Raw genomic sequence first — 27,236 nt, 5'->3', positions numbered from 1 at the left:
AACGTGTAATTTTTTTGATTTTTTGTTGCTTAATGGACACATCATTTTCGTATGGTGACTGCTCTTTATTCCAAATGCCCCACCTTATCCTAGTTTTTGCAAAGGTTCACCTGTCTGTGTGCAGTTCAGACCAGTCTGCCTTAGATCTGAGACCAAAAGGTCTAAAATCCGGACACAAAATCGCATTCTGACCACAAGACCACCTGCTCATGAAGACAAGATTTTGCACATGTTTTACTGCAATACATTTTCTGTATAAAAAAATAAGTAGCATTTATTTTCCTGTTGTAGCTGATGAAATTGCAATCAAGGTACAGCAACGATCCCAGGTTTCGTCTTGATAAAAGGTTCAAAGAATCAGATTCAGATAGTGGTAAGTTGGAATTAATTTAATATTTAAGTGAATCCTTAGACATTTTAAGTCAAACAATTTTAGTGTTTCTCAAGTTGTTTGAGAGTGACAGAGTCTCTACCATATTCCAAACCTTTGTTCACTGCTTCTCTTGAACGGATGACATATTTACATCAAGTTTTCATCAAAATACTTCTAATGATCTTTGATGTGTCCTAAATAAAATGGTTCCAGTCTGACAACCAATATGGACACCATGGCAGCTAATTTGAAAATCTTTTTATCGCAAATGAGATACTTTTAACATAAAGCAGTTAAAAGGAATAAATGGTCAATTCCTGGGTTTATTTTTGGCCAGTAGTATTTTCATAGGTCAGCATCTTAAGTTTTCCATTACACTTTCTTTTTACCTGTATAATTTAAGAACTGTTTCAGATTAGGAAATGAAATTTGATATACCTTATTATTAGGTCATGGATTAGTGTTAAGAATTTTCCTAAATACTTTTTCAGTATGAGATTAAGGATGAAGCTTGTAATGTTTATTGTTATAACACATTTGTGGTGAAGAATGCTTTCTTGCAGGTCAAGATCACAGGTTAATATATTAGGTTTCAGTAAGAGTCTCCCATCAACTCTGTAACTTTAAAACTGTAAATTAATGAAATTTGGTATTTTTTGCTGCTGCTCTGGTCTCTGAAAAGCTATTGGTTCAAGTCCTGATTTCATCATATATACTTTAGTGACCTCGTGTCAGTGGTTTGTGTTCAGACTGTGCTCATTTTGTCATCAGAATAAGTTGAGAAGACAGTTTTGTGAATTAGGTGCTGCTCAGGTAGGACATTAAACACGCCAAATAACTAGTGGTTATTGTGGTGTGTTGTCAGTCTTGCTTAGGGTTTCTGAAAAACAGTCATTTTTGAAAAACAGCTGTTTACTGTTTTCAGTTTTCAAAAAACAGCTGTTAACAGCTGTTTTTACTGTTTTTTCCATATTTTCACTAATTTTACAGTCAATAGCTTATTTTTGTGATGAACACCATTTTATTATATATCTTTCGTGATAAGTTCTAAATCAATACATTTTTACTTCTTATAATAATATTTCAAGAATACAAGTGAATTAAGCGACTTGTCTGAGAGACGCGATCTTAATTTTGTACAGAAATTTGTACAGACCGAAAAAACTCTTTCAACGTCCGTTGATGTCGGTTTAATGGATAGAATTGCGTTGTACAATTTCTGGAGATTTTCAGTGCGCTGGCCAGAGTTCCTGAAGAGCGTGAATTCGGACTTGAGCCATATGAAACTGTCTTGCCCTCCGACTGCAATTCATGATCCATCTTTTTGAAGCAACAAATTCAGTTCATCTTGAAGAGACAAGTTCACACTTTCAGCATCATTTGACGACTGTTCGACGACATCTTCTACATCGTTGACTTCAAATAGACGAGACGCTAGATTTCCTGCGAAATTTAGCAAAGTTTTTGACGGGGCGACAGATGGATCTTTGAGACTGCGCAGGAGGTTCATGACATCATTGTTCAATCGCTCTTCAACGCAACACTTCAAATTTTCCATGAGCTTGGTACTAATGTCATTATTCAGGTTAGAGAGCTTGTTGAACATGAATTCTAAAATTGTGTCAGCACTCATCAACGTCGCGTCTTCTTGACTTAGATTCTTAACAGCAAGTTTCACAGGTTCCATTGCCTTCAGAAGAGTTTTGAGAGCATCAAAATCCAATGTCTCAATGTCCGTTAGAAACAGTAAAACAGAAAAAAAACAGCTGTTTACTGTTTTTTGATTTTGGACGAAAAACAGCTGTTTTACTGTTACTTTTAAACAGTTACCAGAAACCCTAGTCTTGCAGGAGAAAACAAAAGAAAAATCAGTATTCACTTCAGGTATGACTCATTCTTTCATGTGTTGGCCATTATGGCAGAGTGTATTGTGCTATGATTGGCTGCTCAATTTTCCTATTCATCACAATACCTTCAGTTATACAGGATTTGCCATGACAAAACATTGTGGATACCTTGCACTTGGGCAAGGAATAACCCTATCTTTTGGTCATGGTGGTGTTTTTAAAAAAAGGTCAAAGGTCAAGGTCACTAAGAAGAAAAATGGTTCATACACGTTAATTTGAATTCTGCGTAAATGATCTGGATTAAACATTTGTGGGTGATTTACATTTGCATTAAGTTTTTTGATGTTGGATTCAAAAGGTCAAAGGTCAAGGCCACCATGATTGAATCAGGAAATTGGCTTTTTTGTAATAACTTTAAACCTAGATCCTGAACTGTAATAAAAGTCTGTGGCAGGCTTGTACTTGAGGTATGGTAGAGGGCTGTTAATGTTTGGATCAAAAGGTCAATGTCATTATGGCTCAAAGAAAAATGATCTTGCACAGTAACTTCTATTTTAGAGTAGGTTCCTTGACCAAATTAGCTTGTAATTAGGGTAATAAAGCAGCTTATAGATTCTAGAGGTCAGAGGTTGCCACTTCTCAGATTAAAGATTTTGGAGACACATACCTGGGGAGTGTAGCTTTAAACAAAATTTGTTGTGCTGTCTAATTCCACTTGCCCAACAAGTTTAATCCTGTTATTTTACTCTCCACTCAGGGACTTGAATACTAGTAGTTTCTGTTTCACCATCAGTATGAACACTTAAAAATCTTAATATGCTGTTCAGTTGATGCTTGTTTTTGTAAAGAAAAGTTAGATAGCTTTTGTTCATACTTTTCTCCATCAGGACTAATTTTGTCTTTTGAAAGCATAACGTTTCAGTACTGTGAATCCTGAGAGTTAAAGAAATAGAAGCCTATCCATGCCATTTATCAATGGAATCAGTGGCCAGCACTTATGTGATTTGAATGGATTAAAATTATGATCACTGGATTGTCGTGGATTCCTTGACAAGTCACACAAATCCACAGTTATATATCCATTGAACCAGTGACAAGTACAAAGCATGTGCAAAAGTCAAGATATGAAGTGCACTAGCAACTACACCACTCCCTCAGTAACTTGTGCCCTGATAACTTGTGAACCCGCTTATAATGCAAGGTCAGGTTTGGATCCCATTTTTTTAAAACCTGAAATTTAAAAAAATGACCCCTATTCGTTGAACTTTAGGAAAATAGCTCTGAATTAAAAGCAGGGCTCCTTTCTATTATCAAGTTAATTACCCCTTTTTGTATAAAACAAAGGAAGTGGAATAAAAAGAAGTGTTAAAAAGCATGTAAGTCCTACATGCGTAAGATCTATTGGGCCCAAGTCATATTTCAGGTGAACTCATTTCATTTGATCAATTGAACACTGTTATAAATATTATTGTGTACTTAATATAATTAGACTACCTTAAATTAAGCTACTCAATCATAAATGTGCTCAAATATAGCAAGGCAACCAAGCAAAATGAATATATTGTAAAAATAAAGAGCTTTGTTTCAAAGATATAGATCATTGAGGAGAAGCGAGTTTCAGAAAGATCCTGATTTGGTACTAAGAGCTATCCTCAAGGATGAAAATTTTCAGTATTATTTGCAATGAAATCAAGGCATCAATATTTTACTAACTGAAAAGAACAAAGATTTCGTTTGACATAGACAATTGTTACACAAATAGATGAAGCAATTTTTTTCGACAAAAATAATCTTTTTTCTTGGTGTATCAACAGTTAGTCTGCTTCCCTGCTTTGTAGACTCCCTTCAAACTCTGCTCTACCATAATAAGCAGAGAATCAGACTAATCAACGACAAAATTCAGTAACTTAATACACAAATGTTTTTGTGTACACGTGAAGGTTCTTGAAACTAGTTGGAATAATGTTAAAGATATTTCAGATGTTTGGCATCTTAGCAATATTTTTAATTTACACAGAATAATGAATAACTTTATTAGAAAAAGTGCTTTGTTTATGGTTATAAAAGGAGTATTCGGCTATAAAACAATCCAGTTTCTTGCCCCCCCCCCGATGTAGTTTTGTTAGTGGAGATTGTGTGCAAGTTATCGAGGGAGAGGTGTATGTTTTTTTCTTGAATGAAAATAGAGTGCTAATTATAACTGGCCAATGTAATACAGATAACAGAAACATAATTGTTCCCATTGTCCTAAATCATGTGGGGGGTCTTTTTATGTGTGTAAAGCTTTGTATACAAGTGTATGACACTGTTACTTTGGTGGTTTGACCTACTGACAGGGGCCCGGGGGTGGGGTGGGGTGGTCTAAATATCAACCATGTTACCAGTATTGATCTAGAAGATAAACATATAGTGTTCCGTTGCTTAAGAGTTTGTCAGACCAGAAACTTGTTTTATATGTTGGTTTATTTGTTTTTAGCTGTTTTTTTACAAGTCTGACAATCAAGTTTAAAAATGAGAGGAGTGAATCTAGAATATAAACGGCATTGGCTATTCATTTTTTTTTATAGAATTGCCCATGGTCATAGTAAGGCAGATAAAAAAAATAATAGCTTCTGAACAGTAATTTTAGTTCAAGACTGCATACCTTGACCTTTGGTTAGAATCACTGAGACCCTTTGGTTCCTATTCTCCAGTCGGCCATCTTCTGCTAGTTGTAAAAAGCAGAATATTAAATGGGGGGGGGGACTTTAGTGTGCTATTCACAGTATTCTTGTGTTTTCAGAAACACTGAAAGAGAAGGATGAAGAGGATGAAACAACAAAGTCACTGAAGATTTTGCAAGATGTTCTGGGAGACAAGGCCAATATAAAAGTGACTGTTGAAGAGAGAAAAAAGAATAAATTTAAGTAGGTTTCTAACATGAAACCAAACACAAGAAAGTAACAGCTTTAGTATTGTTTGATACTTTGATTCCACTTTTATTGTCTAGAACCTGTACTAATTGTAAATAATTGTTTTAAGCTGTAAGGGTTAGGGAAATAAAACATTTCTAAACCATAAGATTTTGAGAAGAATGGATATCTTGCTTATCATGCTTCCTCAATTGCCATTTTTCATTTTATGAGTTTGATATGGAAACTATATGCACACCTATATTCCATCACATACCATTATCATTATTAGTATTGTTTGTTACATATTTGTCACACTTGTATATTAGAAATGTGTAATATTTTTATTCATGGTAATAGTTGTAAAACTTGTATCATGTGTGGGATAGGGAATTATTTCAGGCTGGGCCTACCATTTGATCCAGATAATGTGAAATGCCATTGTTGATAAGACATGGATTTAATGTCTTGCCTTTCTGTGAAGAAAAATGAAGATCATAGCAATGCTGATATGTTTAGTGTATCCACAAATTGTATCAACAGAATGACAATATTATTTTGAAAGCTGCAATTAAACTTTGTATGTGAACCCATTCATTAAGAAAAGTCAAGATTCTGTGGAACCCATCTTGCTCTGAGCAGGAATTGAACCCATTCCACATTAATGGCACCCATTGCCTAGCTTTTGTGTGTGTGTGTGTCTATATAGACACAGGATAATGATGCAACAGATGTCAGTAACATCACCTTGCTGCAAAGTACAGAAGTAAAGTTGTAATATAAAGAGATAGAAAGATACTCTATTGAAATTTTCAGTACTGAGTGATATGCCCCTTAGCGTGAATTACATGGAAATTCGGCTTGGACCAGGAGCATAGATGCTGTTAATATGGTTAAGGACCTCCTCATATCCTGCATTGCTTCAGTGAGGCCATTTCTATTATGTTTTGTAAGTTCCTTCAGAGTTGGGTTTTCAAAGTTCTCCATATATTTTCTATGATATGTATAACAAGTTGCTGACTTTGCCAGTTTAAACGAGTCAATGCATTTGCTTTTTTCCATGTAAAATTGTAAATGAGCATTGTCATTATGGAATATAAATTGTCATTTTCCAAAAGGATTTCAAATCGCTATCAACCCAGTGTAGCTTCCCCTACACCATGCTACAGGTATGCTCAAACTTTTTTCTGACAGTAAATGTTTTCTTTACTGGCTTTCCAGGCTGGATGTTTCTAAACATTTTTAATATTTAAAAATAAAAGCTACCTCATTCTTGTAAATATGTAGTTCATGTATTAACATTACGCTGATACAACCTCCCAATGATCTCCCTGAAAATCTTTATTTGGATACTTCTAAAAGAATGCTAGTCATGTGGTTTTCACTAATACACTATGGCAATATTTGGTTCAAATTCTAATGAAAATGGTCCTCATATGACCTTCAAATTAGCTCCATAACTGCCTTGAAAATCTTGTTGTCACTAATCCTCTCGTAAAAATGATGACATGTATGTATGGTTTTCGTGAAAACACTTCTTGTAATTGGTTCAGAATGAAATAGTGAAGATTTGACGAACAACATACCCATACTTTTATGAAGGAGTTTTGACCTTTGGGGCAAGTGAAGGTCATTGCTTCCATATCTTTTTTACTTCACTGAGCTTATGAAGACAGTTCAAGTTGCATATACAAGTGATGTTGACCAGACTCTTATTTAGTTGCATTCCAGTGAACAAGTGACATTTATATAATTTAGCCAGTTTCTAGATATATCTTAAGAACACCTTTATTGATGGCTCTTCAATCAAATTTGGCGTGTGAGTATATCTTGACATTAAGTTACACAGGTTGATTGATCTTCAATCCATAACATTAGGTTCAAGGTCAAAGGCCATGATAAAGAATTTCTGTTAGCACTTTCAAGTATATTTTGAATATGGAAACTCAAACATAAGAAAATTTGATATGTTGCAGTTTTGTAAGACTATCAGAGATGGTTTCAACACACAACAGTTAAAATGTGTTAATGGTCTTGTCTTTGATTCCTGAAATTATTTTCAGCAGTAGAGTATCAGTCCCTTTAAGCGACTCTTGTTATTGCAAGCATAGTACTAGTCTGACAGATCATGGTCTATGTTATTCTTTCTTCTTGTGATTTTAAATAAGTTGTGTAGGCCCAGGTACCTTATGTAGATGCAGTTCTGGATGTATACAGTTGAGAATTGGACATGCATTATGGTAAAATTATTTACCAGATAATTTTTTGCAAATCATTTCTTGGTAGAGATCATGTGAAGTTACCTCCATTTTATTGTTTGCCTTCTTTTACAGAGATGTGACAGCCCTGCATTTTGATCCTACAAGAGAGGATCACAAACATTATGAAATCAAGAAACTTGAGGGAACTCAGAAGGAGATGCAGTCAGAAAAGTATGCATATTTTTATCTAATGAAATATTCATGCTTCAGTATAGAATCTGATTTGCACATTGATAGTGGGACCTGAGTAATTTGGCCATGAAGGGACAGAAATAAAGACTGCATTAGACAGTAAGCATAGCAGACATATCTGATCAGATTTCATGTTATGAAGGTTTTATTTTGCCCATGATTGTATTGAGATTAGTTTTTCCGAACAAGATTGATAAGTATCATATACACTAGAGTCAGACTGTACATACCCAAATCTGCCATTACATAATGGAGATGTAGATCTGTGCAATTTCTTTTAGAAGTAATCAGTACACCAAAACAACTTAGACTCTGGTCTGCTGGTGCATTGCACAATGGGAGATAAGGGTCTCTGTTTCTTACAGTTGGACTTGACTTATTAGCAGACTGCTCTGGTGGCCTAGTGGTTAGAACATTCCCCTTGGATGCGGGAGGTCATTGGTTCAAACCCACAGCCGAGTCATACCAAAGACATAAAAATGATACTAACAGTTGCCTTTCTAGGCGCTCATCATTTAGAGGCTAGTGTTAGGATGGGTCAGCCTGTTGTCAGTATAATGTGACTGGATGGGACATCATGCTACATGTCTGTGGCATGATGCCTCAGTGCTAGACATCACTATAAACTGCCACACTGTAGACATTGTAGCAATATGACAAAGGTACGTTAAAATCCAAATCACACACACACACACACTTATAAGCAAGTATATATGCTATTAAGGCAGTCACCTTCACAACTGGCTAAAAAATAATTGTATGTTAGCTTTTACCATTTCCTAACTATCCTTTATCTATACATAGAAATACCATCCAGTTTTTTGTAGGTTTGACGAATACGTTGCCAGTCTGGGTTATGCACTACCCGGAAAAACCTGGCTAGGTCATGTTTTATGAGGAAAACTTTGCCCCCACCCCCACCCCACAGTAATAGAGAAAAACAATAACCAAAACCCCATTGTTTTATGGTGGACAAAAATGGGGGTGAGAGAGGGGGTGAGGAATGGGGAAACAGGACCAGAATGGGAGCTGAGAAACCCGACTTTGATAAAACCCAACCTGGCCTGGTAGTTCTCAGTTGGGTACCTTTACCTGGATCCAGTACCCTCTGCCTGGCAAAATTTCCCATCATGTCCATCCATACTTGAAGTAAATGAAATATAATGCAGTTTATGTATGTTTCAAATACATTGTGCTTCTACATTATTGACAGAATGTTTATGTAACGCATAGAGGTTGAGTATTGTTTAAAAACACAAGCTGTAGACAATTGTCTGCATCAGAAATTGAAGTTGTATAATTCTTGAACAGTAAATGACATAACATTCAAGGAGTTCAAAATGTAATGTCTTTAGAAACCTAAACTGAATGTTTTATAGCAAGTGACTGGAAGTTAGCATCGAGTTAAGATCCTTAGCACCTGTGCAGATAAACACTAATGAAAACATGGTAGAATTTTTGTCATTAAACATGACCACTGACCGTGAGCATTGATTGACAGTGAGCTCTCCTGATTAAGAAAGAATAGTTTGAATTTGGAAAATCTTGAATAGAGAGAACCTTTTGAGTCAGCTTTTGTAGTGGAATAAATATTGTTTTCAGAAATGGCAAGTCCATAATGGGCCATTTGCAGTAATGAACATAAATGGCCAGTTTATATGTTATTGGCTATATCATGCTGAGGAAATGATAACTATGTTCCATATATACTCGCTTATAAGTCAAGTCATACTGCAACAACAAAGATCCTGATCTGTCATAGCATAATGCGCCTGCAGACCAGGATGTTGTTTGTTCTATTGATTACTCATAATAAACTGCACAGACCCAGATATGCTGGCACATTATGCAATGGGAGATCTGGGTCTGTGCAGTTTGTATTTGGACGTATTATATATGGTACCGTTTACAAGGACACATGATCCAGCCTACCAGGGCCAACCTGGGCAGGTATCAAACTTGCAACCCTTGGATTACAGATTTGATGTTCCATGAACTGGTCTGCTGTGACTTGGGGCCCCGAGTGGCCGAGTGGTCTAAAGCGCTCTGTGTTACGGATCACTGACATCTCACCTCTGCTCCGGTTCGAGTCTTGGATTCAGCCAATGTGGGTATGTGAGAAAGCTTGCCAGTAGCTTCTCGTGGGTCGGTGGTTCTTTCCGAGGTTTTCCCAGGTTCTTCCTCCACCATTAATACTGGCCACCATGTATAGCCTATCGTCTGCTGAAAAATGGCGTTAGACCCCACAACAACAACAACAACAACTGTTGTGACTCCCCATTAAACCTTGGACTCCTTGTACATGGAGATTTTATTATGATCAGTAGCTATTAGAAATGAACCCCTGAAATTCTGTTCTTTCATTATAGCAGGGATAACTGTACAACTAATGAAAGATATATGCCTGACAGAAATTAATTTCAAGGATCATTATGTGTCAGTAATATTCCATATCTCAGACAACTTCTACTCAGCACACTTACAGTGGAGCACATCATTGCTGAGTATATTAACTTCCACTCAGCAGGACAACAGTTTGTTTTGTGTCAGCTTGACAAAGAAACTGTTGTCAGTGGAGAAATTTATCAATTTTCCAAAGAATGTTTCTATAAAAAATGTTCACTGTATTTGAAAGATTCTTTATTTTTGTATCTGTCTTTAATTTTATGTCCTTGTAGAGAATTTGTTACATCTTTAACTCTCAACTTGTGTCATTTGGGAATACAGTTTTTATACAGATTGATTTTTTTATGGTGTTTTCCTAGTTTTTTAAATTTTATCTACACCTATTTTCTTATCTAATTCTGACCAGGCAGTTTATTGCCAGGATTGTGTTCATGTGCCATCCATCCATCCACCCACCCACACAAATACACACACACATATGTACGTACACATATGCATGCATGCATGCCTACCTACCTACCTACATGCATGCATACATAACCTTTTTTAAATAGAAATGTTACTTGACAATGGTCAGTAGAGACCATTTGAAAAACGTAAATGGGTAAGTTGTAGCAGATTTGTTTGCTTTGTTTGGTCTTGCTATGTTATTTTTGAAGGAGGGAGGGAGAGAGAAAGGGAGAGTTTGTGAACTGTTGTATATTTTATATTAAATCTATACATTATTAAGCTTCATAAATTATGTTGATCGTTAAAATGAAATCATTTGACTTGTTCCATAAATTCATGAACAATTTAGCATTATTGTGAGATCATTTGTAATGGGGAAAACTCCGCTTATGCTAGGAAAAAGAAAAAGGTGAAGCAGGATTCTCAGCATCTGGATGATGCTGAGGAAAAAAAGAGTTTGGAACCTCCAGTTGGCAAGGAAAAATTCTACCAGGTATCATCATCCCTCACTGAAGCTTTCAGCAACAAGGACAACTCCACTCAGTCAGATAATAAAGGTTTTTCACTTCTGGCCATGTTTGGGAGCAAGAAAGATGATGATGAAGAAAACCAGCAGGGTCACTCAGATATTCTTGGTAAGAAATTCTTCATTTTTACCGTCATAAAAGTTGTTTGTAACACTTGTTATTTGCATGTATTGAGGACATTATTGAGTGGTTATTGCATAAGGAATGTATGAATTGGATGGTAATCAGCCTGCACCATTGCCACTAAGTAAGTGTCTCAGTTATCAGGCGATTTTCTAGACAGTTTTGGATATTAGGCACTTATATAAAATATGTGCGTTTCCAGGTCATCCAACCATCCCAGTATTTCATTGCAGACTCTAGCACTATTACCTCCCTTAGCTTAGTTTTTAAAAAAATGTAGGTTAAGTAAATCATTATCTGAAGACAATCACACATTTTTATATAAAAAAAGAGAAATTATGTCACTTGCTTTAATTTTTGTTTTCGTAATATTTTCTTTAAAATGTTTTCAGATATTAATTAAAATGTTCATTGAGCTGGTACAAAGTTTTCATAATTTTCCTGCACAGAGTCCAGAATGTTGAAATTTGGAAAATTATTAATACCTTTATTTTTAGACCAAGAGGGAACCAATAAAGCTTTGAAGATTAAAACCACTTACCTTTGGGAACATTTTGGTGGTGATGATGATGGTGTTAGAGATAACTCAGATGCTGATGATGACATTGATGAAAAGAGCAACAAGGCAGTGTAAGTTTCTTTTCTAAAGGTTTGTAACACCAGAATGAAATATTACCCGTTTGTAATTATCCTGGAAAATTTAAATGGAAAAGGTAAATGAAAATTAATAAACCACAGTGACTCCATGGTTAACTTGTCATACTTGTGATGGACGGAGAGCAGGTTTGAATCCTACCATTAGATCAGTCTGAGTTGGCTACCATAGTGTGTCTCTCAGCAAATCACTTTAATCCAATTATCTCTGCACTAAATAGCCTCCATGTGTTGATATGCTGTTAAGCAGCACATCAGTCCATTTTAGGCCATATTGAACAAGTATGTACAGTAATTTACAGTGTTTGTGTCTGTTGCACTTCTATAAAGTAAGTTTGGAACTGAGCTCAATTTCATGTGGTCCATTTAGCACATTTTTCTTTGATGCCCTCTAAGCTTTTTATGTATATCATCTGTAAATGAATGCACTATACTGTTGTATTCTTTCATCTTCTCAGAAATGTTTCATCACTGAAGCCTTTTTCATCAGATTGCAGGGTTTTGGGTGACTCAAATGGTCCAAGGCTATGGCATTTACAGACCACTCATAATTCACCTCTGTTGACGTTGATCCAAGTTTTGTCTCAACCAGTGTGGGTATATGAGATAGCTTGCCAGTATCTTCCTGTGGGTTGGTGATTCTTCTTGGCTTCTTCTGCCACCATGTTTAGCCTACCATGTGCTGAAAAATGGTGTTAATCCCCACAAAACCAAACAAGTTATCTTATTACAGATGTCTTACTTGTTACAGTTTTTCTTTGTAGAGTACACTAAAGTAATCTAGGTTATGTGGGAAAGCCTTCCAGTACCTGGGTTTTCCAGGGTTCTTCCTCCACCAGTTATACTGGCCACCATGTATAGCCTATCCTGTGCTGAAAAATGGCGTTAAACCCAAGATCAACAACAACTTAAGTAATATAAACACATTGCTAAAGTTTATGCCTAATATTACAAATATTTGGATTTCTTTGGTGATATTCATCTTATTTTTATGGAGGGGGTGTTTCTTATATTTATGTTTATTAGTTGGATCCAACAGCAAACTGCATAGACCTAGATCTGCTATTGCATAATGTGCCATAGATCTGGACTATGCAGTTAGGAGTAATCAGCAGAACAAACCACAGCCACTGATATTCTGATGTATTATGTACTAGCAGATCAGAATCTGTGTTGCTTGCAGTTGGAGTACACTTATGAGTGAGGATATATGGAAAACATTTGATGAAAGATGTTACGAATATTTGTATTAACTATTTGATGTAAACTTACAATGTTCTGAATTTCAGTTAGTGGTACATGGAAGAAGTTGACCATCAAAGATAGGTTATTTTCATTTTGTTTTCTGGTTGCCTCTGTTATAGAGAGCGCATGAAACCAATTTTTTACCCATCGAGAGAACTGTATTGTCAGTAATATTTTTACCAGGCAGCATGGGCAGCAGTTTAATATTGCAGACACTTTGGTGTGTAAATGCCCATACATTTGTGTGTCTTTCCATCCATACTCTACATTAAGGTCACTGTTGAAGGTATTTATTAGGTTCAGCGTTGAAGATTTTATTTTGTAGCAAAATAAAAGGCTGACTTGACAAAAGTGAGTCACTTGTTCTAACACATTTTATATTTTAAAAAATGGGGGGGGGGGGTCTTACACTTTTAAAAAAATTTGGGGGGTGGGTGGAAGGTGATAATTTTGTTGGTTTTAATGACTCTTTTAACAAATAATTGACTATAGCATCCCTAGGGAATATTAACTTAGTGCCTTTCACAAGGACACACGGAGACACCTGACCCATACTGACCTGGGCAAGTATCAAACCCATGACCTTTATCATCTAAGTTACCACACCTTCTCTGGGGAGTATTATATTAGTGATGACAGGTAAATCTAGTTCAATAAATATCAGCATTTTGCTGAATTTATACAAGATAAATATTCCTTAAATGGAAATTCAGAAGACAAAAATTCTTACAATTTCTTAAGTTTGATGGTACATGAAAAATTGAAGGGTACATAAATTATGGGCAGTTTGTATAGGTAAGTGGAATGTTCATAAAATATGAAATAAATGTGTACGTTTTAAAAACTGATGTACTTGTACATGCATGTTTATTTTAGTGAGGAGGAGAGCAAGAAACAGGGCACAATACCTATAACCTCTGCTGCAAGTAAAACATTTTTCTTCACAGAAGACGATGAGAGACTGAAAGGTGGGTTCAAACCATTAAAACTACATGAATGCATCCTTAATGAGATAAAACTCTAAAATTTGTACATTCCTTCTTCACCTTATACCAGGATTAATTACACCTTTCGTTTGTACACACATTAAAATTACGTAAACCCCAAAGTAAAATGACCTAGATCTCCTGTAAATATTGTCCATTCAGATTTCTAGTAGAGGTTACCCAATTTCATGTGGTAGAGACTTCAGAACTAACATCAAATATATAAATAATTTTCAGCAGAGTTTCAAGATCTCAGCAATGCTTGCTTTATGGTATCTCTGCATCAGTTTTATCTAAATAGAAATCACAGTTCCATTAAGCATCCATTTTTAGCTCAACTGTACAAAGTAGAGGAGAGTGTGCTATACTCCCAGCATCATCATTGTTGAGGTCTTTGGCATCATCCACAGTTAAGTTAGCAATGTTTTGCTTTACTGCCAGTTTTAGGCACTGTATCTTCAAATTACTTGCTTTGATTGTTCTTTGCAGCATTCTGATTCACTACATTGGAAATAGGTAGCTGTTACCTATTTCTCTTTGTATACCAGTGGCATGTTTATTAAGGTTGCACACAAAAAAGTTATGTCTTTTGAGCAGTCTCTAACTGTAGTGATAATATTTCTTGCATCATTCTGAACCAATAACAGGGAAAGAAGGTCACAGGAACATTTTGTTTTTACACAAAAGACTTTTTGTGTGCTTGTTTACCCCAAAGTAAATTTTTTTGTCTACCTGGCAAATCTACAGCCATAGGCATCATACGTTTATGGTGTTTCTTGCATTGTGCTGATCTACCCCAGGGTAATTTAGGTTACAGTAACCTAGTGTTTTGATACTAATGACTATCAGAGATTCATACAGTTTAAAATTTCTGTTTTACTGGAAAATCTTCAGCTGTAGGTATGATATGTGTATAGTAATGGTGCTCTTGTATTATTCTAAACTGTCCCAGATGAAAAGTTGGTCACTGTGACTTGTTTTTCAGAACAAATGGAGTTTTTCAAAGGTCAGTTCCCAGTGTACAAGTTTGGTGCTCCAGGTGAAACTCCCAGCTTTATGCATGTTATCTAAGTAACACTTAACACATGGTATTCCTTGCATACTTGTGCCTCCTCCATTAATGGACACTAATTGTTTGCTGTAAGTGGGATATTTCCAATTGTCTCAACACTGGTGTACAGACAAGCTCTGTTGTCTTCATTTTTTAAATACTTTTAAGCAGATAATGGTAATAAAGCTACCACTTGAACCTTTTTTGTTTGGTAAAAGTTTTGATTTATTACAAATTACAGCCATTTCAGCCTTTGTAAATCCCACCCTGAGAGCTGTTTATTTTTGTTTTATTCTTTGCTTCCAGAGGGAGCCACATTCTGTAGGATGGATAGTCTTGAAATTGTCAGAGAAAAATGGGAAGAACAGAGGTCACAGCTAATAGAGGTAAAGGCTTTAATGAAAAGAAAAAAATTCAATAACCTCCCCCCAGCTTATTTGAAATAATCCAGTGTTTTGTAAAAAAACGTTAATGTAAAATGATAACTTTAGTGTAACATCACTATACATATACTGCATTTGAGAGATGTCGTTGGTTTAAGCTCAGAAGGATGGTGGTTTGTTTCTACACTGAAAAGGAAATTTAACACAAAAAATAGAAACTGAGTCACTTTTTATCAGTCATCAATTTCCTTTTTAGTAGCTTATAATTATTAAACTACCAACCGGTCTGGTGGCCTAATGGTTAGAGTGTCCATTGGATGCCAGAGGTCACAGGTTCAAACCCCAGCCGAGTCATACCAAAGAATTATAAAAATGGTACTAACAGCTGTCTTGCTAGGTGCTCAGCATTAAGAGGTTAGTATTAGGACTTATCGGCCTGGTGTCAGTATAATGTGACTGGGTGGGACATGATGCTACATGTCTGTGACATGATGCCCTAGTGCTAGGCATCACTATAAACTGCCACGCTGCAGACATCATAGCGATATAACTGAAAAATTGTTAAAGCTAGGTTAAAAATCCAAATCACACACATTATTCTACCCTTGTGTTGTATTTCAGGATATGATTGTCAACAGGCACACTGTACCTCGGCCATTATTTCTTCCTAGGTCTTATGCAGCAGTTTTAGATGGCACCTACGCCAGTGAGAGAGGCGAATTTTGTACACGATTGCTAGTCAGATGCTTCCAATTAGCTCAAAGTTTTTGCCTTGTATGCACAGTTATACCTGGAAACATGAAACTTGGAGTACTACAGCCTCATCACAAAACTTTATCACTGTAACCCATATTTCATGCTTCACTAGCTTTGGTTAAATTCAGTGTTTTATGTGTCAAACTTGTTTGATAGAGTTGTGGTGGTTCAGATGAGTGTGTGAATCTCTTTTAGTGCTGCAACCCTACAACTCAAGATGTCACTGTGACCCGTGTTAAACATTTTGCTTTGTTTTTTGCATTTAACACACGACCACATGGGTTTATTGTACCCTTTATTCAAAGAATAATACATTTTGGTGATGGAAAGTGTCTTGAGGAGTACTATACCCTCATCATATAAGTATAACACTGTACCCCATATTTATTGCTTCACCGACTGTTCATGCTGGAATCACCGGATTTTACAATCGTATGCATCTCTATTAGATTCACACCGTATCAGCAAATAAAGGTAAATGTGATCTACATTTCACAGCCTTCAGTTACATTCCTGCATTAACTCATGACCATACAATTGTTTTATATGTACATAGAATTTTTTTATATGTACATACAATTTTGTAAAGAATCATGAAAGTTAGTGACGGTATGCACACCTTGTTTGCAAAAATTTAAAAAGAGGTCTCACTGATCTGTATTTTATTCTTCAGTGAATTTGATCAGTTTTTATCTCTGCTGTGATTCAAGTGGTCAAGTCATACCAAAAGACTTACAAAAATGGTACTAACAGCTGCCTCACTTGGCACTTAGCATTAAGAGGTTACTGTTAGGACTGGTCGCCTGGTGTCAGGATAATGTGACTGGGTGGGACATCATGCTACATGTCTGTGGCATGACGCCGCAGTGCTAGACATCACTATAAACTGTCACTCTGCAGACATCATAGCGATATGACTGAAAAGTTGTTAAAGCTACGTTAAAAAATCCAAATCACACACACGCACACATTGTCCAGTTATCACATCCTTTTTGGTTATACTTTGGGGCCAATCTATAGTTATTACATATTTTCCAGCTACATCCTTTTTGGTTATACTTTGGGGCCAATCTATAGTTATTACATATTTTCCAGTTATCACATCCTTTTTGGTTATACTTTGGGGCCAATCTGTTATTACATATTTTCCAGGTATCACATCCTTTTTGGTGCTTCTTTAACAGTATATACTCACAAGTCCGATCCAGATTAAAACTGCACAGACCCAGATCTGCCATCATATGATATGCCAGCAGTTCAGGGTCTATGCAGTTCATAAAAAATAATCAGTAGTACAAAGATCACAATTTTGCTCTTTCAGCGCATTGTGTGATGACATATTAGGGTCTATGCTATTTACAGTTGCCGTGACGTGTAAGGATGTATATAGTGATAGACTGAATTTCACTTGCATTTTGGGGGGAAAGTTTGCAAAATTTTGAGGTGCTGAATCTAGTTTTAACCCCAGGTTTTTCAAAGTATAAAGAGATATCCAATATTTTAACACCTAAAATAAGTATGGTTGAAACTCAACGACTATATGTTGTATCTTTTAGGAGTCGATATGAGTAGGTGGTGTTGAAATTCAGATATATTTGTATTACTTTCCATATATACTGTATATTACAGTATACAATACTGTATACAAGTCAGGTCCAACTGCATGCAAGACAGACCCTAATATGATATTACATAATGTGTCAGCAGAACAAGGTCTATGTTATTGGTGGTACTGACAACTCATTACAAACTGCATAGACTCGGATCTGACAGTACATTACACACAGAGGGTTCTTTTTGTGGCCTTGTTAGGTGTGACTTTATTAGTTATTGACAACATTAAATGTACATATTGCCCTCATTTTACTGAAATTCTGATTTTAAGAAAGCCAATTTTTTTAGTAAATTATGTTTCTCATAGAATACCTGAGGCAAGTAATTCCATACCAAGAAGGAAGAACTGTTTAGATAGATAAATGTTCAACTTTTCCCATTTGATCAGAATGCCTAGATGACATAAAAAGGAAATGAGATGGTTCTTTTCTTTGACTAAAATTGAACTTAACATGTTTTTGGATAATGTTGTCCAAATATACTACCATGGAGTTTGATGCAGTCATATGGAACAGGGAGACTTGCGTGTACTAGTTAGTTGTCTGCAGGTGTTAGGCACACGAGCGGATGGTGAGAGAATGGAGGCTTGGGTGTAGAAAATTTTATCAGCAGATTGATAGTGTTGGGATCTTGACATCTTCTCATTTCCATCTTTGAAGGACATTGGGACTTGATTTATGATACGGTTGTTGTGTAGAGAGATTATGAGGCAGTTCTTTGAATGCTTGTCACTGTATTTCTTCTTTCCTGCCAGCAAACAGTAGAGGCAATCTGAAATGAGCAAGGTAAAGTGTAAACATGCATCCAGGTTAGTGGAAGCCATCAAAGCATTTTTGTCATTGCATAGTGGGCTGCCTAGTTATCACCTTGAATATTCTAGCCAGAGACTCCCAGGTGTGGTCAGTGCCAGCCTTGTCTGCCAGCTGAAAAATCACGTGATGCCAAATCCAACAATGAAGATGTTGCCAAGATGTTGTGAATGAGCTTCAAAGTGGCATACACATCTCCTTGATTCCTCTTCTGATAAGTAGGCAATGTCATGTTGACCACAGCTTTGTTTTTGTCTGGAGATCTGTAGAATCAGTATGAGTTCTATACCAGCGAGATATAAAGGATGCTGGTATTTTGGTCTCAAAAAAAAGGCTTTTGAATTGCCAGAATCAATTACCTTTGCAGAAAAACTCTAATTTCCTAGATTTTTACTGACTGTGATAGAAGGAGAGGTAGACTTCCTCTTTCTAATATTATTGACTGAGGCCTTGACTTTTTATGCTGGTGTAGATTAGGGGATGGTGAACATTACGAGTTTGACAACACCCAATATGTGAGCCATCATCAGGTTTATCCCCACACTCGTCCAGGTTGTGGTCAAGATCTAAATCCATATAATGCATAGCCAAAGGTATAGACAAGGCATGGCCTTCTTCTCTAAGGCTGTCATGGTACAGAGGGTAAGCCACGAGTAAATGGCTAGCAGTATCTATAGAACATAGTTGTCTGGATGGCACGGACAGCATGTCAAAATTCAAATCTGTTGTAGTCAGTTGTATAGCTGGTGGTGTACACAGTGGTATTGCTGTTAAGTAGTTATGATAGATGGATCTATCAGTAAGGTTCCCAGCAAATTTAACATTCCATTAACATTTAACTGCGCTGCACTAATCTACACTTGATACAGGCAAAGCACGAATCACGTGAATCCCCTTTCAGTCAGTTTTTTTTATAAAGGCAGAAACATTAATTATGCCCAGTGTGAATAAATTCAGAAACTGTTTTTCAGGACATATATATCCAAAACACTACTTTCCACAATTCATGCATGTTGTTCCATGGACATTTCTGTTGATGTATCAGCAAGGTCTAAACCATAGTGAACAAGAATATGCCGGTTATTTCAGTATCACTGCTTTCTGTGGTATGTGCGGTTAGCAGCAAACCATGCAATATTTCATCAACCCTATTGTTTTTCATTTGCAGTTCTTTGTCATTGTTATGTTCTAACATGACAGTTGTTGTTATGGTGTTATGGGGTTTAATGCCATTTTTCAGCACACGATAGGCTATGCATGGTGGCTAGTATTAATGGTGGAGGAAGAACATTGGGAAAACCCCAGGAAGAACCACCAACCTACAAGAAGCTACTGGCAAGCTTTCTCATATAGAGACATTGGCCGATTCCTTGACTCGAACACACTGTTCTATGGGTGTTAAATAGTGTGCAAGAACACAAATTATTATATGCTCAATGAACTTAAACATGTTTCGTGGACTGCAAAAAAAACCAGCTGTTTTGGCACATTCCGCGTTGATACAGTGTTACGGATTTAGGCTAGCTACATTATATAAAAGACGGACGATTATGTCCTTACAAATAACATACAAGTGACAAGGCATGTACTGTCTTCTTTATCTGGTGATAAGAATGGCAAAATAAAATATACTTTTTACATCCTGAATTTCCTCAAAATGTTTTTTCTTAATTCTGCAAATCCGAATTATATGAGCCTTGTCATAGGTTTTCAATCTGGATTACACATTTCGAAAGTGTGCTGTAATTTCGATGATAAATGCAGTTGCATCCTCCTTACTGCACTCAAAATGAAATACATATTAAATTCCATAGCGTCTTTTTGAAAATTGCAATTGAAAGACTTCATATTTTTCCCACGTTATGATTTCAAACATTCAATGACAGAAACAGAAACACATTTGCAGACGTAAACACGCTTCTCCTGTGCTACTTCAATCCAATGTATTTCATGTATAATTTGCACCGATGTATCCAGTCCAAAATCACAAACTCTGTCAAATCAAAACAAAATACCAAAATATATTCACTCCAGATCAAATGGCAAAGTCGTTGCAATGCGCATTTATTCACAAAATGACTGCAAATTTCAATTTTAACTAGACACGCCATTTTTTTTTCAAAAGTTATGTCGACCGCGCGACTAAGTTCAAATTTATCTGGGCAGAGCTATGTGCGCATTAATAATGATGTCATTTTGTAATGTCAAATCTGCGCTTGTGTATTTAGTTTGGAATATGGCATTCATTCATTTACATTGTTTCTTGTAGTGTATTTTGTTTATATAATTAAACCTTAGAATAAAAAAATGAGCATATAATAAAAAGGTTACTGCATTTGTATGGGAAAATATGAACTCGTTTTGTCAGAAGGATATACTGCACTCACAAGTTCGTGCAGTATTCCATCCAAAAACTCGTTCATATTTTCCCATACAAATGCAGTAACCTTTAACTATAAGTATGTATGTATAATATATCCATGAGAACAATATGGTCAGAAATGCAGAGACTACATCTACATAGGTGAAAAAATTTCACATAATTATAGTGAAAATTTAAAAAATAAAGTATACCATCTATTGAATAAGATGTAACAAGTGTGAAAATAATATAGTCCTCAGTAGATGAATGAATACAACACAAAACTGAAGTGAACTATATAGGTCAAGTTCACAGTGAAAACTTCTAAACTAGTGCAACCTGTATATGGCAAGGGAAGGTAATGGACAGAAGTTATTGCTCTTGGTACAGAAAGACAAATTTTTGTCTTTGGGAGAGCTGGATTCTGGAGGTAATAGGGATTATATTCCTTATGTTTTTGTGATCGGGCAACAGAGAAACTAATTTACTGCGTTATTGGATTGTGTAATGACTGTCTTCCATTTCATGTAGAAACATACCTGGATGAACTATACGTAAGGGTGTCATAATCCTAAATATTGCCATTTGACCTCTCGTTTCCTTTATAATTTTACGTCATGAGCCTTTGTACTAATGTTGAGTTTGTAAAATACGAGGTCAGACGTTAACATTTTGCACTAATGCATCCATTGTTTTGCCAACTTACAACTGGGAATAAAAGTGCATGGAGAAAATGACACTTCAGTTGTTTCTTTCCAGGTATACAAGACAAGGTGCAAACAGCAAAGAAGAAAGTCCAGAAATGGCATGAAACCCAAGAGATTTGGACGATGATTTTTAAATTGCATGAAACCAGAGATGTGGACGATAATTTTTTAAAAACTGTAATCCATAAAAGGAAATAAACGCAAGTCATTTTATCATGAATTTGTTGTCATACGACTTATTTTCACTTGCTTTAGCTTCAGTGCACACAAAATCTTGACTTTTACTTGGTCAGGTACACTGGCAATCTGTACCTTTACTTGGTCAGAAACACAAGAAACCTGTACATTTACTTTGTCAGGATTTGGAACTTTAAATTTACATTTATTTGCAGTTAAAAAATTGGTCAGTTTCTTGATGTCAGGTTTTTACCAAAATACAATTGCAATTCTACTAAAACACCGATTTTCACAGCTATTCTGCAGATAATTCTCCTATTATAGGAAACTTTGCATAATAATAATAATAATAACACAAAGGGGGGAAACTTGTGAATGGTAGCTGATGTATGATGTTATTATAAGGTGTAGAAACACTCAAAATTGAAAACATGTAATGATTTTGTATCACTTCTTTGACAATGAATATTCAAGGAATCTGTTTATACACCATTATTTCATCCGCTGGTAAATATTCTTTGTTCATCACTCCCCTTCCAAAAGCCTTTTCAAACTGAATAATTTACTGGACTACACACACAAATCTGTATACAGGCCTTTGAAACTCTATCAGTATGGTAATAAATCTTTGAAAGAAATGGAAATAATTTCTTTCCATATATCTCTGTGAACTGCTCTACACTCATGAACAAAAGAAAAACAACTGAATGGAGAAAACAAATGAAACTTTGTGCTAAACTACATACATAAAAAAATAGTATTTAATTCACAAAATATTTCTACCAGAAATTCTAAAGAATTGTTACGACTCTAGGTTTTTCACTATTTAACAGAAAGAAGTGAAAATTTCAATACCAGAAATGTACTGGTCCTCGAAGAATCATATTGTAACTCCACATTACAACAGAACATCTGGCCAGTACATGGCCACTGTGATGGTCCTTTTAACCCCAATCAATAGGTATGATTGGCACCAAACAGCATGGAAGTATGGCAGTGCAAATAATCAAACTTTGGCATATACCACATGCATCCCAACTTACAGGCCATGCTCAGGCATGTTGACTTGCCACATTGGTCTCCTTAAATAAGTGGGGGCACTCTCTGCAACTCCAAGACACTATTGGAGGTTGTATCACTTTTTGCAGTCTCTTCAAATTTATTTTTATAAAGTGTCTTTGTTAACTTTAAATGAAATTACAAGAACAACCAAATTATTTGAAATAACCAGAATGTGTTGACTTAATGGCTTAACACTGAAAGAACACTTTATCTTTGGCACATAGTCATCCTTGTTGATTGGAAATTAAAAGAATGATGAAAATACTGGAAAACTTAGTGTTCAAATATAACAATGACTCGTGCAGTGTGTGTAAATAAGTAACTAACAACATCAATGATACCATCTTGCAGCACATGATCAGCTTAAAATGAAGTCCATAACTGCAAACAAATTCACAAATATTGATAAAACTTTTAAATAATTACAGTAGCATATACATTAATCACTGCCAGCATTTTAGCTGGATGGATTGAAATCACAAAAATGTTGAAGCATTCCTGGAGGCACTGCAGTAATGCTTTGACAATACCCAGTGAAAGCTTCAAACTGTTGAATGCCTGGTTGTTGGGTTGCCACCGAGCACTGGGAAATGGAGCCAATAGAAAAGATTTTTTTTCTCCCCATATATATATATATATATATATATATACACACACACACCCACACACAGCAAAACAATGTTCGTGTTTTTGGGAGAGAGGGCATGGATCAGGGAGAGAATAGACTTCATTTTCCAAATGCTGATGTGATGACAGACTGTATTTAAAGGGGGAATATTCCTACAGAGTATAATTAACCTTGGCTTGGCCATTTTGCAGAAAAGCTGAAAATAGGTTTTCCATGTGGCTGCTTGGGGAAACCATCCCAGATATAATTTCAACAGAACATCGAAAACTGGCTCGGCCATTCTCTCAGAGTTGAACCACACATTGCTGGGGGCACCACCCAAACCAAATTTTGGCATAACATTTCATGAGAAACATTTCTACCATGTTTGATTAAAGTTGGCCTAGCCAGATCTTGAGAAGTTTAAAATAGTAAATGATGACAAACTATGGATGATGCAAGACAAATAATTGGACTGATGGAAAGTCATACCAAAACCTGACCAGGTCTGATAGACACATGGGCTAAAAATGATAGGAAACTTTATGGTGAATATAAAATTTATTTACAATATTGATAAAATTTTACAATATTTGGTATTACATGCAAAAATGCAAGTCATAAATACACTGACCAGAATATATTGTATTGGGGAACATAATTTTTAAATAATCCATACTTAAAAAATCCAATATCTGCACCTGAAATCCGTCAATCTATAAAATAAACTGACCTATTTTAAAGAAAAACAAAAATTTGATACCGACCAATTATTGATCGTAACTGACTATCTTAACCTAAATTTATCTCACTAACCTGTCTACAGAGCACACTCAACAGACCATTATCTTTGTGTACCCTTTATACAAGTTATCAAAATAAATGTGAAATTAATTTTAACAAATGGTTTCCTTTAACAGCACTTTTCATTGCATGGAGCTGTTTGCTAAATCAGGTTTCACTGTGTATTCATGCTGTTTGTGTTTGCAACAACAAACTAAACTGCAACCATTTGATCAAAGTAAACCAAAAGTTTGCATCTCCGAGGTCTTGTGTTCAATTCCTGGAGGGGGTAACAGCAAGGATTAGTGTTCTCATCCAGGGCTGGTTGTATTATTTTAATTCTCCAGCTTCCTCCACAACCTCAAACATGGCGAATACTTTATAAATTTGTAAAAAATAAATTAGCACAATTACAACATAAAATATTTACTATTTGTTTTACAAATAATCTTTTATTTGGTCTAAATAGCTGACCATTTCAAATATTTCTTCTATAAAGCATCTGTGTCAATTTAAAATGCTTCTATCATAAATAAACTTGTGTCAAACAAATAATAAAAAATGGATGCAATGGCCACTGAAAGTAACTATCCAAGGAAAGTTTCTGATGAGACCCTCTACACTGGGAATCTTTCCCTGCAAAGAATAAATTGTCTGTATATTCTCAAAACATTTGAGAAAGAACTGGGGGAAAAAAGCTTTAAACCCAAAGTTGCATAATTCTGTATTATTGCTTTAATATATTAAATATCATCAAATTTTAAAGTTTAAAAAAAAATTAAGTTGAACAATTCCTACACCTACCAATGTGATGTTTGAAATGTTGTTTGGGGTTTAACGCCATTTTTCAGCATATGATAGGCTATAGATGATGCTGAGTATAGCTGGTGAAGGAAGAACCAGGGACAACCCCAGAAAAAAACAAAATGATCCATGGGAAGCTACTACAAGCTTTCTCACATAGCCTGAGAATCAAACCCATGCATACAGAGGTGAAATGGCAGCGATTGGTAAGTCGTGTGCTTTATACCAATTGGCCACTTGGAGACCCTATATTAGAAATGTCAGTTTTAATAAATTGGAATCAGAACCTAAAAATAGGAATACTCTAATTTTTATATAACAATTTGTTTTTGTTAAAAGCATGAAACCAATTGAAATGTTTCCTACACTCATCCTCAAATCCCAATGTGCCATGCTCAAGTCTATAAAGAAATTAATTAAGGCATAGTATTCATCCAATGTTGACACCTTTTACGTCGTATGTATTCTGTTGAAATTTTTGTATCATGTCTTGTTGATTTCATCGAGATATAATCTATTTTAGTTCGAGATCTTCATTTAACAACTGATTTTGTGGGTACGAGTACTTCAGGAAGCCTTCACCTATATAAAATGTTAAAAGCTTGGAAAACTGAAATCTGATATGTGATTATAATAGCATAATACGAGGTTAAAAGTAGGGATTCTAAAGGTTATCTCATACGACTTTAATACCTGTGAAGTTAAATGCTCAACTTTTTAACCCACATTTAAGGTCAATGCAATACATGCAATATAATGAAGTTTTACAATCTGCTGGAAACACGTTTTAATATAACATGTTACATGTCACTTTCTTTAATGTGTTCACAAACTGCAATTTATTTTCCTCAAAGTAATTTATTATAGCCATATTTATCATTTTTTTTAAAAAGACAACTGGTAATTTTACTGACTGCTCCACTGACTGAAAGCCCCCATGGTTGAAAAACGAGTCATTTTAATTCTAAGCTGTTATGTTAATTGCTCTCAAAACTTGTCTCTCTGCATCCGTGTGGTGTGAACTGAACATTGTATAACATGGCTGACGGGAAAATGTCTGCAAAAACTCCGTCAAATATACCTGAGGAAAGAAGAAAGATGTCTGGATTTTAAACCTGATGAGTTTAAAAGACTGTAATATAAGCCAGATAAAACAATTTTTTTAAAAAAATTTTAAAACTCAAAACATGCATGGTTACAACTAAAATAGATAATTAATGAAAATAAAAACATATTGTATAGTAACTATTGATAAGTCTTAAAAAGACAACGTAATCATCAGCAAATGATCACTGATTATCTGTGCAAAAAATAAAATTATGTTTGAGGATGGCAAAGTTCACAATTAATTATTCACAGGATTAAATTTCAGAGTTTTTGCAAAACTTCTTGTATTTTCAAGCCCTAAAACAAGACCTTCAAATCTTTATATTTTTTTATCTTATGGTATAAATGAAACTTGGCATTCCTGTCTCATCCATATTAAATTTAGTCCATGTGTGATGAAACTAAATCTCTAATCCTTAAGTGTACATAATGGATAATAGCATACACCAAGGTGGTTGGACTACATCTGACAAATTGCATCATAGTAACCTCATGGACTAGTGGACAAATAACTTTTTAGTCTACCTTAATTTCTGGAGCCCAGACAAAGCACCTGAATAAGAAACTGGCAGCTTTGAGGTACACCTACAATGATCCAATCAGCTGTTACTTCACTTACTTGTAATCTCTGAGAAAATCCTGAACATTTGTTCTCTGAATTTTCCTGGATCAGTCAAGAATATTTATTGCATTAAACAGAAAGTAGCATTTTAAGTTGAACTGATTCTGGAAATCACTTGCAGTAAAATGTCCCCTCATTTCATTTAACTGCAAGTTTTTGTATAGAAAATATAACCAATGATGACCTGTTATGCAGTGTCCAGGTTATTGCCCAACACAAATAAGATGTAGTCTTGGTAGTGGATTTCATAACATATATAGAATAAAGAAGGAAATATATAAAGAACTTAATTTGTGTAGTAATAATATAAGACTCCATGGTTTCCTTGTTATGAGTCAATAACAAGTTATAAGCTCCACTCTTCAAATACCAAAAGTAAAACAATCAATATTATGTAGATGCCTAAATGGCTAGCTGAATTCAAACACAGATATTCT

General features: G+C 35.4%; 2 protein-coding genes across 6 annotated transcripts in view; one reads left to right on the top strand and one right to left on the bottom strand.

The window, feature by feature from the left end:
• LOC149788035 (uncharacterized) overlaps positions 1 to 21,857 on the top strand; it is a 48,946-nt gene extending 27,089 nt beyond the window's left edge. For all 5 annotated transcript variants that reach the window (XM_089974319.1, XM_089974315.1, XM_089974318.1 and 2 more), the window contains 8 exons: positions 292 to 373; positions 5,003 to 5,126; positions 7,445 to 7,543; positions 10,817 to 11,055; positions 11,568 to 11,700; positions 13,846 to 13,937; positions 15,313 to 15,392; positions 21,690 to 21,857. In XM_089974319.1, the coding sequence (XP_089830445.1) occupies positions 292 to 373; positions 5,003 to 5,126; positions 7,445 to 7,543; positions 10,817 to 11,055; positions 11,568 to 11,700; positions 13,846 to 13,937; positions 15,313 to 15,392; positions 21,690 to 21,764 (924 nt within the window). In that variant the 3' untranslated portion in view covers positions 21,765 to 21,857. The remainder of the gene's footprint in view (positions 1 to 291; positions 374 to 5,002; positions 5,127 to 7,444; positions 7,544 to 10,816; positions 11,056 to 11,567; positions 11,701 to 13,845; positions 13,938 to 15,312; positions 15,393 to 21,689) is intronic.
• Positions 21,858 to 24,025: 2,168 nt separating this feature from the next.
• The window catches only part of LOC149788034 (importin-9-like), an 87,523-nt gene continuing 84,312 nt past the window's right edge, over positions 24,026 to 27,236 (bottom strand). Inside the window, exon 25 of the mRNA XM_089974314.1 lies at positions 24,026 to 26,151. Coding sequence (XP_089830440.1) covers positions 26,035 to 26,151 — 117 coding nt within the window. The 3' untranslated portion in view covers positions 24,026 to 26,034. The remainder of the gene's footprint in view (positions 26,152 to 27,236) is intronic.

This window comes from Sinohyriopsis cumingii, chromosome 11 (assembly GCF_028554795.1).
Source record: "Sinohyriopsis cumingii isolate HCF-2022 chromosome 11, ASM2855479v2, whole genome shotgun sequence".
NCBI lineage: Eukaryota > Metazoa > Mollusca > Bivalvia > Unionida > Unionidae > Sinohyriopsis > Sinohyriopsis cumingii.
The sequence above is the reverse complement of the archived record's forward strand: the minus strand, read 5'-3'. Positions and strand labels throughout refer to the sequence as shown.